Here is a 14,415-nt window from a genome sequence, read left to right as displayed (position 1 = left end):
TTTTATTTCTCTGGACTCTTCATTGAAAAATAATGGCCCCCATCATCTATTGGTGTGCATGCGTGCACTTCAATTGTGTGATAACCTTTACCCCCTTGTTAATCAAGAACTATCCAGCTCTGCTTTAAAAATAGTCACTATGCTTCCACTATCTTTTGAGGAAGAGAGTTTCAGAGAATCATGACCCTCAGAGAAAATATTTCCCTTCATCTCTGTCTTAAATGAGCAACCCCTGATTTTTAAACAGTAACTCCCTAGATCTAGATTTTCCCACAAGAGGAAATATCCTCTTCACATCCACCCTGTCAATACCCTTCAGGATCTTAAAGGTTTTGATCAAATCGCCTCTTACTCTTCTAAAGTCCAGTGAATATACAGAAACAGACATTGAAAATAGAAGCAGAAGGAGGCCATTCGGCCCTTTAAGCTTCCTCCGTCATTTATTGTGATCATGTTCGATATCCCTCAATTCCTTTAACTTCAAGGGCCAAGAGCTGTATCTAATTCCTTCTTGAAATTCCACAATGTTTTGGCCTCAACTACTTTCTGTGGTAGCAAATTCCACACATTCACCACTCTCTGGGTGAAGAAATTTCTCCTCACCTCAGTCCTAAAAGGTTTGCCCCTTATCCTCAAACTGACCCCTAGTTCTGGACTCCCCACCATCGGGAACATTCTTTCTGGATCTACCCTGTCTAATCCTGTTAGAATTTTGTAAGTTTCTGTGAGATCCCCTCTCACTCTTCTAAACTCCAATGAATATAATCCTAACCGATTTAGTCTCTCCTCATATGACAGTCCCGCCACCCCAGCCTGGTAAACCTTCGCTGCACTCCCTCCATAGCAAGAACATCCTTCCTCAGGTAAGGACACCAAAACTGCAAATTTGGAGATAATCCATTTAGTTCCCTCAAATCATGAATATATAATGTGAACAGTTGGGGTCCGAGCACAGATCCCTGCGGTACCCCACTAGTCACCTGCCAATCTGAAAAAGACCCATTTATTCAGTCCAAAGACGTGCAGGGTAGGTGGATTGGCAATGCTAAATTGCCCTTAGTGTCCAAAAGGTTAGGAGGGGTCATTGGGTTACGGGGATAGGGTGGAAGTGAGGCCTTAAGTGGGTCGGTGCAGACTTGATGGGCCAAATGGCCTTCTGCGCTATATGTTCTATGTTCTATTCCATTTATATTTTTGCTTCCTGTCTGCTAACCAGCTTTCTATCCATTTTAAGCCTAACCTCCCAAACCTTTCCTCATTACCCAACCTGCCCATTCCTGGCATTGGTCTAGTAAATCTTCTTTGAGCTGTTTCTAACACATTTACATCTTTCCTTGAATAAGGAGACAAATATAATATTGTGCGCGATACTCCAGTTGTGGTCACATTAGTGCCTTGTACAACTGAAGCATAACCTCCCTACGTTTGTAATCTATTTCCCTCATAATAAACAATAACATTTATTAGCTTTCCCAATTATTTGCTGTACCTGTATATTAGCTTTAGTGATTCACACACTAGGACATCCCGATTCCTCTGCACGTCAGAGTTCTGAAATCTATCACCATTTAGATAGTTTTTTAATCCTTCCTGCCAAAATGGACAATTTCACATCTTTCAATATTATACTCCATTTGCCAGACTTTTGCCCATTCACATAATGTATCTATATCCCTTTGTAACCTGCTTGCATCCTATTCACATTTTACTTTCCTACCTATCTTTGTGTCATCAGCGAATTTAGCAACCCAGTCCCTTCATCCAAGTCATTTATATAAATTGTAAAAAGTTGAGGCCATGGTACTGATCCTGTGGCTCATCACTCGTCATGTCCTGCCAACCAGAAAAAGACCCATTTATGCCAACTGTTTCCTGGTAGCTAGCCAATCTTCAATCCATGCCAATATGTTACTCCCTACGCTTTTGTTTTACGCAATAACCTTTGACATGGCACCTTATCAAATGCCTTCTGGAAAACTAAGTACAGTATATCCACCAGTTTCCCTTTATCCACTGCATATGTGACCGCTCAAAGAAATCCAATAAATAGGTTAAACATGATTTCCCTTTCACAGAATCAGGTTGACTCTGCCTGATTACCTTGAATCTTTTCAAGTACCCTGCTATAACGTCTTGAATAGCAGCTTCTAACATTTTCCCAATGGCAGATGTACGGCTAAGTGGCTTGTAGTTTCATGATTCCCATTTCCCTCCCTTTTTTTGAATAAAGGAGTTCCATTTGCAATCTAATGGGATCTTTCTCGAATCTAGGGAATTTTGGAAAATTAAAACCAGTGCATTTCTCATTAGCCACTTCTTTACTTTAGGGTGAGGTTCATCTGGACCAGGGGATTTGTCAGCCCACAGACCCAACAATTTGCTCAATACCACTTCCCTGATGATTGTATTTTTCCTGAGTTCCTTCCTCCCTTCCATTTCCTGATTTGCAGCTATTTCTGGGATGTTACTGGTGTCTTGTATAATGAAGACTGATGCAAAATACCTGTTTAATTCATCCGCCATAATCCTACTGGGGACCAATTCCCCAGACACACTTTCTACAGGACTAATACTTAGACCTGTTAAGCACAATAAAGCTTAACCTCTTTCTTTGTTAAGCACAAGAAACCCTGCCTGGTTAGAACCCATAGAATTCCTACAGTGCAGAAGGAGGCTATTTGGCCCATTGAGTCTGCATTGATCCTATGAAAGAGCATTCTACCTAACTGCTATCTTTATTTCCACTCAAACATCGAAACCATCTCAAATCACAATCCACTTTTAAATACAGTTAGCAGACTCAGGAATCCTGGCTGTAAAGAAATGTCTTGGACACACACCTTTGAGAAAGAGAGATATTTTGGGACATCTTGAAAGAAAGAGACCTGACTCCCTGTCAGAATAATGCAGAATCTCTGGCTGTATTTCTTCAGAAACCTTCTCGGCTCCTCTTCCAGCCAAAAACTAACCCTGAAAACCTCAACATCTGACTGCTTCAATCCCTGGCTCCTCCCATTAACTGCTACATCTCACTAAGCTGAACACAATGTCTCTAATTATCTACTCCCCAGGGAACCCTCAATTTAAAATAAAAGTCCATTAGCCCAAACATTTATGATGCTTTAATTGCACCTCTGGCTCTAAAAAGCCTTGCTGTCTTTCAAACCCGGATTTTTAAAAACATGGCTGCAGCAGTCGCACACACTTGCCCAGGCTCTTAACCCTGACTGCGTCAAATAATATATCTGACATTTCTGCATTCATCACAATAAGCATTGAAGAGAGAAATTTGCAGGGCTACAGGGAAGTGGGAGTGGATTAGATGATTTGTTCTTGCAGAGAGCCAGCACGGACATGACCGTGCTGTAACCATTCTGTAGTTAATTTCTCTTATAAATTTGGTTTGGTTCTTTCCCTGCCTTGTTCAAGAACTGTTGCATCTCTAAGTACTCTCAGTTCTGACAAAAGGTCATCTACCCAAAATATTTCTCCACAGATGCTGCCAGAGCTGCTGAATATGTCCACAATTTTCTCTTTGTATCATAAAGGAATGATGTTTGGTTTCAGAAACCTGGGAGGAGATGATGCCGTTGCTTTTCTCTCAACCTGACAACATATTCACCAGATTCAGTGAGGTTGAAGTTTTAGTGACATTGTTACTTTTCCAAATAGACTGAGCAGCCATTCCGAAGCAGTAATCTGGAGCTTGCTAAAGATTGCGTTGCAGCCCACAGTCTTTGCATTGGAATAAGACTGGCATAGTTGCCTGTTGGTGAACTAGTGTGCACCATCTTAATTCTCTGATACATTCAGGTCTTTAAGCCAGTCAGTCGGAATGTATCGTGCCGCATGGATTTGATGTAGTTTTATTGGGGCTGGAAGCAATTGTTGTTTTGAATGAATCTTCCAGCTCCTCCAGCTACCATGACCACAGTTGGTTTAACATCTTTGAAAAGTTTTTATAACAACAGATTCTGTTCTTGCACTGTCTATAAATTTTAAAAGAAAACTACAGGTTTGAGATGCAAGAGTAGTAGGTTCTTATTAATCCTTTTCCTCTACTGTCATACTTGTCCACTCCCCCTTTGCCACCTCTTCTCACTATAGCTGTAGTCCTCCACCAGGGACGGTTACTGGGTCTGAGGGGTAAGTGCAGATCAAACCATCGGAATCTTTCTCTTTCGGGCTGCTTTAGCCAGTCAACGCAGTTTATATCCAACTTTTATTTATAATGTTTGCCTTCCTGTTTTTATTTCTCTCTGTCTGAATGTTTATCCTGATGCTGGTCACTGTAATGCGGCAGTATGTATGTTTGCTGGATGGTCACAATAGCCTAAGTACCCATGTTCCCTTCCCCAGCTCTGAGGGACCTTTCATTTTGTCTTGAGGACTGTCATTTCCATGTCTCCTCACTGAAGCTGTGCAAACACTGCTGCCTGTGTTTCATTTCTTTATCTGTAATGACTCTCTGTTCCATTTACTAATGTTTAAAAAAACACCCATGTGGCCATAGGTATGGAGAATGTGTCTAATGTTCAGCCTTTTCATCAAAATTTAACCCAGTTGTGAAAGAATAGGGTTGGTATTTTTCTGTTCGGAACAAGAACCAAGTTGTTTTTCTTTTTTTGCAGCTAAACCCACATAGCCTTTCATAGAATTGACAGTACAGAAGGAGGCACCGGCCCTTGGAAAGAGCATCCTACCCAAGCCCACACCTCCACCCTATTATCGTAACCCAGTACCCCCACCAAAACACATAACCTGTGTTATGCAACCAATAACATTGAAGTTGGATACTTGCAATCTGATTATTCTCATGATGTGGAGATGCCGGCGTTGGACTGGGGTGAGCACAGTAAGAAGTTTTACAACACCAGGTTAAAGTCCAACAGGTTTGTTTCGATGTCACTCGCTTTCGGAGCGCTGCTCCTTCCTCAGGTGAATGAAGAGGCATGTTCCAGAAACATATATATAGACAGATTCAAAGATGCCAGACAATGCTTGGAATGCGAGCATTAGCAGGTGATTAAATCTTTACAGATCCAGAGATGGGGTAACCCCAGGTTAAAGAGGTGTGAATTGTATCAAGCCAGGACAGTTGGTAGGATTTCGCAGGCCAGATGGTGGGGGATGAATGTAATGCGACATGAATCCCAGGTCCCGGTTGAGGGCGCACTCATGTGTGCGGAACTTGGCTATAAGCTTCTGCTCGGCGATTCTGCATTGTCGCGCGTCCTGAAGGCCGCCTTGGAGAAGGCTTACCCGGAGATCAGAGGCTGAATGCCCTTGACTGCTGAAGTGTTCCCCGACTGGAAGGGAACATTCCTGCCTGGTGATTGTTGCGCGATGTCCGTTCATTTTCCGTATTTTCCATTGATGTTCCGCACACATGAGTGTGGCCTCAACCGGGACCTGGGATCCATGTCGCATTACATTCATCCCCCACCATCTGGCCTGCGAAATCCTACCAACTGTCCTGGCTTGACACAATTCACACCTCTTTAACCTGGGGTTACCCCATCTCTGGATCTGTAAAGATTTAATCACCTGCTACTGCTCGTATTCCAAGCATTGTCTGGCATCTTTGAATCTGTCTCTCTATATATATATATATATATGTTTCTGGAACATACCCCTTCATTCAACTGAGGAAGGAGCAGCGCTCCGAAAGCTAGTGACATCGAAACAAACCTGTTGGACTTTAACCTGGTGTTGTAAGACTTCTTACTGTGATTATTCTCAGATTGACCAGGACAGTGAACCTGATTTTAACTCTATGTAGATGGATGGGCTTTGAATGGGCTAAAATTGGGCCCTTTATTTCAGCATTTCACCTGCCTTTTTACAATGTATTTTTATATTTGAAAAAAGGAAGTTGGATTCTGACCCTTGAATCACATGAATAAAGTGCTGACAATTTTTTATCATCTTGCAAGCAGGAACTGCCCGCCTCTGGGAGCAGTTCAATAGTAACGCTCTCTGTGGGCACGTTCATCCAGAGTGCTAATGTGTCTGTTGAAAATCTACCTCAAATGTTTATTTTGCCTAGATATTTTATATTTGGAAGCCAAATTCCTACTGTTGCACAGCTTTTGGTGTCAGTAAAACTGGGGTATCATGGTGCGCATCATTCAGCCCTCTTCACACCCCAGAACCTAGTTCTGAATCCAGCCTAAACAGAAATTATGCTGTTTGAAAGTTTGTGAAGTGTAGAGTCTGGTCTAATTTTAATGCATTCAGCCGGGACAATTTGAAATGGAGAGGGTGTGGTGGAGGTGCTATCGGATTGCTGAGTCCAAGATGTGACAAAGATGCACTACTTCAGCAGGAATTGTCTGAGGTGTGGGTTAACACTTGGAAGCCAGTTTGTTTTTTTACGCTAATCTACACAAACCTGGGCAAAAAGAGAGCTTTCCTTTCTCAGCAAAGGTACACCTTGCCTTGAAAATACAGAACAATTTGTACCCATGTGATTAGATTTGATTCCTGGCAGAACACTGAGTCTTCTGTTCAACACTACAAACAGCATTTGTTTCAAATGTGGAATTGAGTAGGTCAGGATGATGGAGTTAATACTATAGAACGTTGCAAGCTTCTAAACAGGTTAACCAGTTAATGGGTTGAAGCTTCATGAATTAGCTTGCACAGGGATAAACTTGACCTGTTCAAACTGGCTAAATGGGTGCTCATTGTAAATGGATTTGAATTCTTCACATGCTTTGTGAAATTTGCAGTGTCGAAGGTTAATACCTATAGTCCATGGGTTAGAACTTACAGCTGGGATAGGAAGTCTGATATAACCAAACACTATACTTTCCCTGAGATGATGTAGAAGCTTACCCATCAACTGATTGCTGTACAATGGTAACCACTGTGCATAGGCACAGAAGTTTGAAACTCCCTCTACTTGACTGCAAAATTACTCATTTAAAACTTTAATTTTAATAAAGTACTTTAAAGTTAGAGACCAGTTTATAAAATAAAACTTCACAAAGCATTTTTAGTGAAGTTTTTCTGCTACCACTATTTAAATCTCATGGATCGGAATCCAATGATATTTGCTGCAAATATTCCAGTAGATGTAATTTTCTTAATGTCACAGCTCCAGTGTCATCAGAATTTTCATAGACAGGAGAGAAGTGGCAGATTAGCATTAAGCACACTCCATTACCCATGTCTGCCTGACATAGTCCCGAACCGAGCATGCTCCGTCGATTTATTTTACCCCAATCTTTCCTGAACTGGCACTGTCTTCCTAAAGTTACTTTAACACCTTTTCCATTTTGCTTCAGCTTCAGCCAACACTGCCATGCTAGAGGCTGTTTTTTTTGTATATATGTCATGATTTTCTCCAGGAATCTTCTTAGTTTGTCACTGAACTAGTTGTCATTTACCACGTGCTCTCTTTCTCCAGCCAATAAGGCATCAGGGGGAACAGGAAACCGTCCCGGAAATGTCATCCGTGTCTATGGCGATGAAAACAGTGACAAGATCACCCCTGGCACATTTATACCGTACTGCTCTATGGCACATGCTCAGCTATGTTTCCACGGACACCGGGATGCTGTGAAGTTCTTTGTAGCCGTTCCAGGTGAGCAGTTTCAGAGCAGCCTTTACCCACACAGACTCCCTAAACTAGGTTCTTTATTGAATTTCAGATGGGAATTACACTCCGGGACATGATGATTGGCAAATCTAATTCTTATTTATGAAGTCATGTTTGTTATATTCGATTAAGGAAAATACTTTTATTTAAAACCTGAACAGTGTTACAAATTTCTTTCCAGTGGTTATGTTGTGTGACCAGTAATGTAAAGACATGGACAATAAATACAGACTTTGACAGTATTGCTCACATTCTGTGAATACGTTTGTGAAGACAAACAAATTACTGTGCACGTCTCAGACGCAATAGTTAATCTGTTTTTCTTGGAGTTGATTGACGGAGGAATGTTGGCCAGGACACACTGGGACAGAACTTCCTTCTGTTGAAGAGTATCATGGGATCGTCAGTATCCAGCTATACTACTGAAACAGCCAGATGGGGCTTTGGTTTAATGTTTTATCTGAAAAATAGCACCTCTGACAATGCAGAGCTCTCACTACTACATGGAAATTCCAGTCCAAATTGTGTGCTTATGTTCTGGAGTTGTACATATTGAGTATGCTAGCAACTGAGTCAATCTAACTATTGAATTAAACTGCCATTTATTTGTGAATTAATGTATTCTCCTTTAACCGTAACAATTTTTTTTAAGGGGCACTTTAGCGTGGCTAATCAGCTTACCCTGCACATCTTTGGGTTGTGAGGGTGAGACCCACACAGACACGGGGAGAATGTGCAAACTCCATGCAGGCAGTGATCCGGGATCGAACCTGGGTCCTAGGGACCATGAGGCAGCAGTGATAACCACTGCGTCACCGTGCCGCCAATTTTTAACCACTCCTTTGACCTTTCTTCCTGTTAAGATACCCTGGGTTAGTACACGGTCAAGTCCAGCCTGCTTGACCCAGAGTCACAACACAAGTGAATTAACTAACAATTGTTCGAAAAATACCCAAGTCTTTGACTCTGGGCTGCCCAATAATTACAGTCACCAGGTTTGTAATTGTAAACACAATTACTTTTTATTTGTAACAAAAATTGTAATGAAATATGCAGCAAATACAACTGGTTAATTATTAACTAATTCCCCACTTTAATTATTCCCCCCCCCCTCCCCCCACTCTCTATCTCTGATATATATTATATATATAGTATACACACAAGATGGACAAACAGGGGGGGAAAGGGGTATAAAGGAAAGAAAGGGTCCTTGTTTCAGATGGTGATTTCGAACACCTTCCTCTTCAAACTTTGCTTTCAGTCTGAGGTTTTACTGTAGATTAATTCAGGTCTCTGTAATTTCAGAATACAGTACTCACAGCCTTTCTGGAGAGAACACAGAGGAGGGCGAGAGTCCTTGTCCCTGTGCTTTCAGGAGCCAAACTATGCTCCTTGGGACTCCACTGGGATAGGATCCAATCACCACCTGTTACCAAGCAGAGTATGGCCTTTTGGCCAATTCATTAGCCACCAATCAATCAATCAAACCGAGTCCTACCCCACCCCACCCCAAACTGCTCTCTTGTGTCGAAATTTCTGAAGCTCCTGTTCAGACTAGCAGAGTGTTTTCTCCTGTAACTTCTGAATTCCTTATTCTCTGTGCTGCTTGACTTAAAGACACATGTCCATTAATAACTCGTGGATCAAAAATGATAACGGCATAAAATAAAAGAAAGGGGAAATCAGGGATCTATCAGGAAGCTTGCATTCTCAAGTTCAATGTTTTGATTCCAGATATATCAGAGCTGGAGGTCTAAAAACGACTTTTATCCTGTGCTGCTGTAAAGGAGTGATTAGATTCCTGCTGAAACTGCTGGTGAAATGTGGCCACATTGTGCCTTTTACTTTAGAAGAATATTGTTGTTAACAGTAGCAGGACATCCTGTTCGGAGGAGTTATGTTCAGGCCCCAGTCTCAGTTTAGGTTGGATTTTTGCCACAATCTGTGAGCTAATGTTTTGTGCGTGCCTTGTTGAAGCAGAATACTGCATCTCTAGAGGACTGTTTTTCTGGTGAAGCATGTCTCCCTATCAATCAGTCAGTTAGGACTGAGCCAGTGCAGGTTTCCACTGCATTCCTGCTAACAGTTATTACATAGAGAAGAATATAGGATAGATGCGTCTTTGAAAAGCAAAAGTGATCTTTGCTGGTGTTAAAATATTTTAACCCTTGTTTGGTCGTGCTCTAGGTATATCGTTTGGTGATGTTGAATACCCGTTTGAAAAATTGGGAGCCTCTGTATCAGATGGATCCAGCCAACAGCCAGTGAGATGGGTGCTGGTTATGAGCGGTGGCGAGGGATACATTGACTTCAGGATGGGTGAGGATATTGCATATTTACTGCTTCATATAAATATGAACTTCATTATGGGAAATGTTCCATTTGTCTGCCGTACCTTAATAGAATAGCAGAGTTCTATTGAATCCCCCATTTAGTACACTTTACTAGGCTGGGGAAGTGGGTATTCAAGATATTAACAGGAAAAGGTGGGTAGGTAGAAATAAACTATTTCCACTGGTTGGAGATTCTGAAGCTAGGGAACATTGTCTAAAAAGTAGGGCCAAACTGTTCAGGAGCGATGTTAGGAAGAACTTCTTCACTCAAAGGGTGGTGGAAGTTTGGAACTCTCTCCCACAAACAGCAATTCATGCGAGAACAGTTGTTAATTTTAAATCTGAGATAGAATTTCTGTTAAGCAAGGATATTAAAGGGTGTGCCCAAGCCAGGTATATGGAATTAGGTCACAGATCAGCCATGACCTCATTGAACGGCAGGACAGGCTCGGGCTGAATGCCCTACTCCAATTCCTATGGAATAGCTGGTACATGAACCCAGGCCTCCGTCACATCTCATCTGCTGGTGGGTGTGTGGGGGCAACTTCAGATGACTGTCAAGCTGGTGGGTTTGAGTGAGGAGCTTGCTGCACAAACTGCCACAGGTACAAACTTTAATACTACGCATGAAAAAGAACCAGACTACCAATTGGAGAATGTTAGTAAAGAACTCATCAGACAGAATGCGGGGGGCTATCTCGATCAGCAGTCTGAGGCCATCCTATTGAAGCTGTACATTGCTCTGAGCAGCCTATACCTAGTCACCAAGGCACAGGGTAAACACCCAAACCTTGTAAAGTGTAAAGAAGAACCCTGATCTGAATTTGACCATCGAGAACTCCGTTCAAGAACAGTTAGAGAAATGATTTGGTCTCAAAAGGAGAAAAACTAAAGGGACTTTGTGATCCATGCAAGGCACAGTGTGAGGAGTAAGAGGACACAACAGAGAAATATAAAATAGTGAATAGGCTGCAAATGTTAAATCTGGAGGAGAATCGGACTGATGTGAGGAAAGCTCTTTCCCTCTCCCTCTCTCTAATATCTGGAATAGTCTTTGAGCCTGAGAGTGGAGGCAAAAACGTGCATTGTTCAAGAGGCAGTGTGGTTGAGCAAAAAAAGTAGCATGTGACCTACCCCTTGGTGTATCTATTTCCTTGGTGTCCAAAAAGATACTGTCAGAAACTGTAGGTATCTGCGGAAAGGTGAGCTGGTGGCGCTGATCAAATCTCCCTCATCCATGCTGAGCTGCTTTGACTCTACCCACTGTCTTGTATCAGAATCTGCTGATAGGCAGAACTAAAAATTAGCCCCTCCCCCTTCCCTCCCATCCACCCACGCCAGCCAGTGTAATATGGTAACCAATTGGGTTAGTGTTCATTTGGCAGGTGGGGTATTGGCTTCCTATGGCATTCGCCAGTGCTATTCTGAGAAGCTGTATCCTGTATGGGTTCCAAATCAATACACACAATTTATTTTTAAAAAGCAATGAGACGTCTGCGCTGAATGTTTCTCATCTCGAACTCACTATCCAAGAATGGTGGAAACAGATTGAGTGGTAACTTTCCACAGGGAATTGGATACCTACTAGTAGGGGAAATATTTCTATGGCTGTGAGGAAAGAGCAGCGTGGGTGGGGTGGAACTAATCCGAGGGGTCTTTCAGAGTACTGGTACAGATAAAATGACTGAATGGCTGGCTTCTGTGGAGTAGGATGAACAAATGCTTCTTGTTATCTTCATACGTCATGATATATGTTGTTCCCTTTAGGTGACGAGAGTGAAGAGACCGAGGAGCTCAGGGAGACTCTACAGATTCAGCCCTCACTGGCCAAAGCAGAGAGAAGTCACTTAATTGTGTGGCAGGTCATGTTCAACGATGACTGAATTATACAACTTCATGACAGAATGACTGAGTTACATGAAAACCTTGCATGTTGTTTTATTTTGGTTTATTTTTGTTTAATTTCTTCACCGCAGAGTGTTTGAGCAGTTCTTCACCATAGTTCCTCAGTTTGCATGGTGAGTTCAGAGCAGGCGCTAAGCATCTCTGAGCTGCTCTTCTGTCCTTGTCCTTTTTACAGGGTCATCCTACTGTTAAAAGACGGCGCTTGCTGAACATAGTCACTTCACTTCAAAGAACTTAGGCTGCCTTAGTAAAACAACAGGTGTTAGTTCTTAAGGGTTATTATGCTAACACTATTCTAAAGAACTAATTTGTATTTGCAATGATTATAAAGAAAGCTATTTATTTCTGTGTGGGTGTTATCACGGTTACCAAAGGATATTAACCCGGAGTAGCACTCGTGTCAAATGATTGGTAGGGAGAGGGGGGGGGGCGGGGGGAACAGTCCATCAGTCAGTCTTGTTTTAGAGCCTTGTGGTGTTTAGGGGAATATCATCCGGTTCAGTTTTCTTTCTTGAAATTTAATGTAGAAAACTCTGGACACTTGACAGGGAACATTAACAACCTGTACTGCACCTCAGCATCATTTTATACACACTACTAAAATGGCTTCTTTTCTCTAACAGAAGTGCTTTAATTATATTGACAGTTTTGTTGAGAAAGGAACATTTGCGTCTCTCTAAGCATATTTTTAAAAAAAATACAAATTTTATGGTCTGTATTTTTTTTGTAAGTTGACCTCTTTAGACACTTTATCTTGTATTTTAATTGCTCTGTAATTTGAAAACGGAATGCTCCGGCGTTGAATTGCTCTCTGTTGAAACCCAAGGCTTCATTATGGTGAGCTTGAATAGCTCATATTCCAGTGTAGCCATTTCAGTATTTATTACATATTATTAATGAACCTTTGTGGTTCAGAATGTAACTTTGTACAAGAAAAATATATATATGTAATCAAAGAAGGCTGTTGTTTTCTTGATTGTGTTTCTGCAGCTCTGAACTAATTTGTGTAATGGGACCTGCGTTCTCACATCATAGAAACTGGAAATGGATTCATTCTGGGCCCCTTGATTTACAATGACTGAATAAATTGGATTTTATTTTTATTCGGTCAAGTTTCCTGCAATTGTTTTTTTTTACCTTTTAGCAATCTAAATTGGTGATGGTATCAATTTTATAGTGAAGCCAGACAAATAATCTCCCTCAAAACCATTTTAACACCCTAAACCTTGCCTCCCATCCAAAAGCAGCACTTTAAAATGCCCTCTTCTTGGTAATCAGTGTTGCTTTGCATTCCCTCTCTGCATTGTGTTGTCTGGGGCATTGGTTGGAATACTGCACATTGCCCTTGGGTTCAAATCCAACCCAGCATACTTGATTGAAGGATATTTCTATGGACAATGTAGGCCCAAGGAAGATGACTTCAGGAGCAGTATGAAACTAACCCTCAACCTGGTAATAGATCTCTCAAATTCAGCAATGTTAGGCAGTGTTACTGTGGAACAGAAATGTTAATGTCATCGTGAATCAACAGGTAACACTCACCTCTCCAGGTCAGTAGTATCACTATTGTTGGAGTGCTGTAGTGAATTGGAGTTTTAAAGAACATTGTTGGGACAGAGTTGAAGGGTACTTCTACACTCAGACTAGCTGTCATATTAAGCATTCCATTTCTTCAGCACAAAGATCTTTTCAGCTTGATTGGCAGAAGTGCCTATCTGGCTCTAATGTTAGTACTTTCACCTCTGAACTAGAACATCATGGATTTACACCCAAATCCAGGGACTTCAGCATATAGCATAGAACCATAGAATTCCTAGTGCAGATGGAGGTGATTGGGCCCATCGAGTCTGCACCCTGCCTAGGCCCAATCCCCTGCCCTATCCCCGTAACCCCACCTGACCTACACACTGCTGGACACTGAGGGGCAATTTATCATGGTCAGTCCACCTGAGGGGCAGCACGGTAGCATTGTGGATAGCACAATTGCTTCACAGCTCCAGGGTCCCAGGTTTGATTCCGGCTTGGGTCACTGTGCGGAGTCTGCACATCCTCCCCATGTGTGCGTGGGTTTCCTCCGGGCGCTCCGGTTTCCTCCCACAGTCCAAAGATGTGCAGGTTAGGTGGATTGGCCATGATAAATTGCCCTTAGTGTCCAAAATTGCCCTTAGTGTTGGGTGGGGTTGCTGGGTTATGGGGATAGGGTGGAGGTGTTGACCTTGGGTAGGATGCTCTTTCCAAGAGCTGGTGCGGAATTGATGGGCCGAATGGCCTCCTTCTGCACTGTAATTTCTATGATAATCATCTATGGAAACCTAACCTGCACACCTTTGGACTGTGGGAGGAAACCGGAGCACCCGGGGGAAACCCACGCAGACACGGGGAGAACGTGCAGACTCCACACAGTCACCCAAGGCCAGAATTAAACCCGGGTCCCTGGTGCTATGAGGCAGCAGTGCTAACCATCGTGCCACTATGATACCTCTAGTTCATCTAGATTAGATGTAATTTATAGTGAGACTGTAGTGTAAAGGGAATACTGCCATTTGATGAAAGCTAAACTGAAACCTTCTT

General features: G+C 42.2%; 1 protein-coding gene across 11 annotated transcripts in view; it reads left to right on the top strand.

Annotated features, from left to right (window-relative positions):
- LOC140395719 (C-Jun-amino-terminal kinase-interacting protein 4-like) overlaps nucleotides 1-12,947 on the top strand; it is a 128,303-nt gene extending 115,356 nt beyond the window's left edge. For 7 of the 11 annotated variants that reach the window (XM_072483846.1, XM_072483845.1, XM_072483843.1 and 4 more), the window contains 4 exons: nucleotides 4,108-4,146; nucleotides 7,415-7,591; nucleotides 9,794-9,925; nucleotides 11,707-12,947. In XM_072483846.1, coding sequence (XP_072339947.1) covers nucleotides 4,108-4,146; nucleotides 7,415-7,591; nucleotides 9,794-9,925; nucleotides 11,707-11,822 — 464 coding nt within the window. In that variant the 3' untranslated portion in view covers nucleotides 11,823-12,947. The remainder of the gene's footprint in view (nucleotides 1-4,107; nucleotides 4,147-7,414; nucleotides 7,592-9,793; nucleotides 9,926-11,706) is intronic. The other 4 variants (XM_072483848.1, XM_072483840.1, XM_072483847.1 and 1 more) reach the window with 2 other exon arrangements.
- Nucleotides 12,948-14,415: the final 1,468 nt, after the last annotated feature.

This window comes from Scyliorhinus torazame, chromosome 18 (assembly GCF_047496885.1).
Source record: "Scyliorhinus torazame isolate Kashiwa2021f chromosome 18, sScyTor2.1, whole genome shotgun sequence".
Lineage (NCBI taxonomy): Eukaryota > Metazoa > Chordata > Chondrichthyes > Carcharhiniformes > Scyliorhinidae > Scyliorhinus > Scyliorhinus torazame.
Note: the sequence above shows the minus strand (reverse complement) of the source record. Positions and strands in the feature narration are given on the sequence as shown.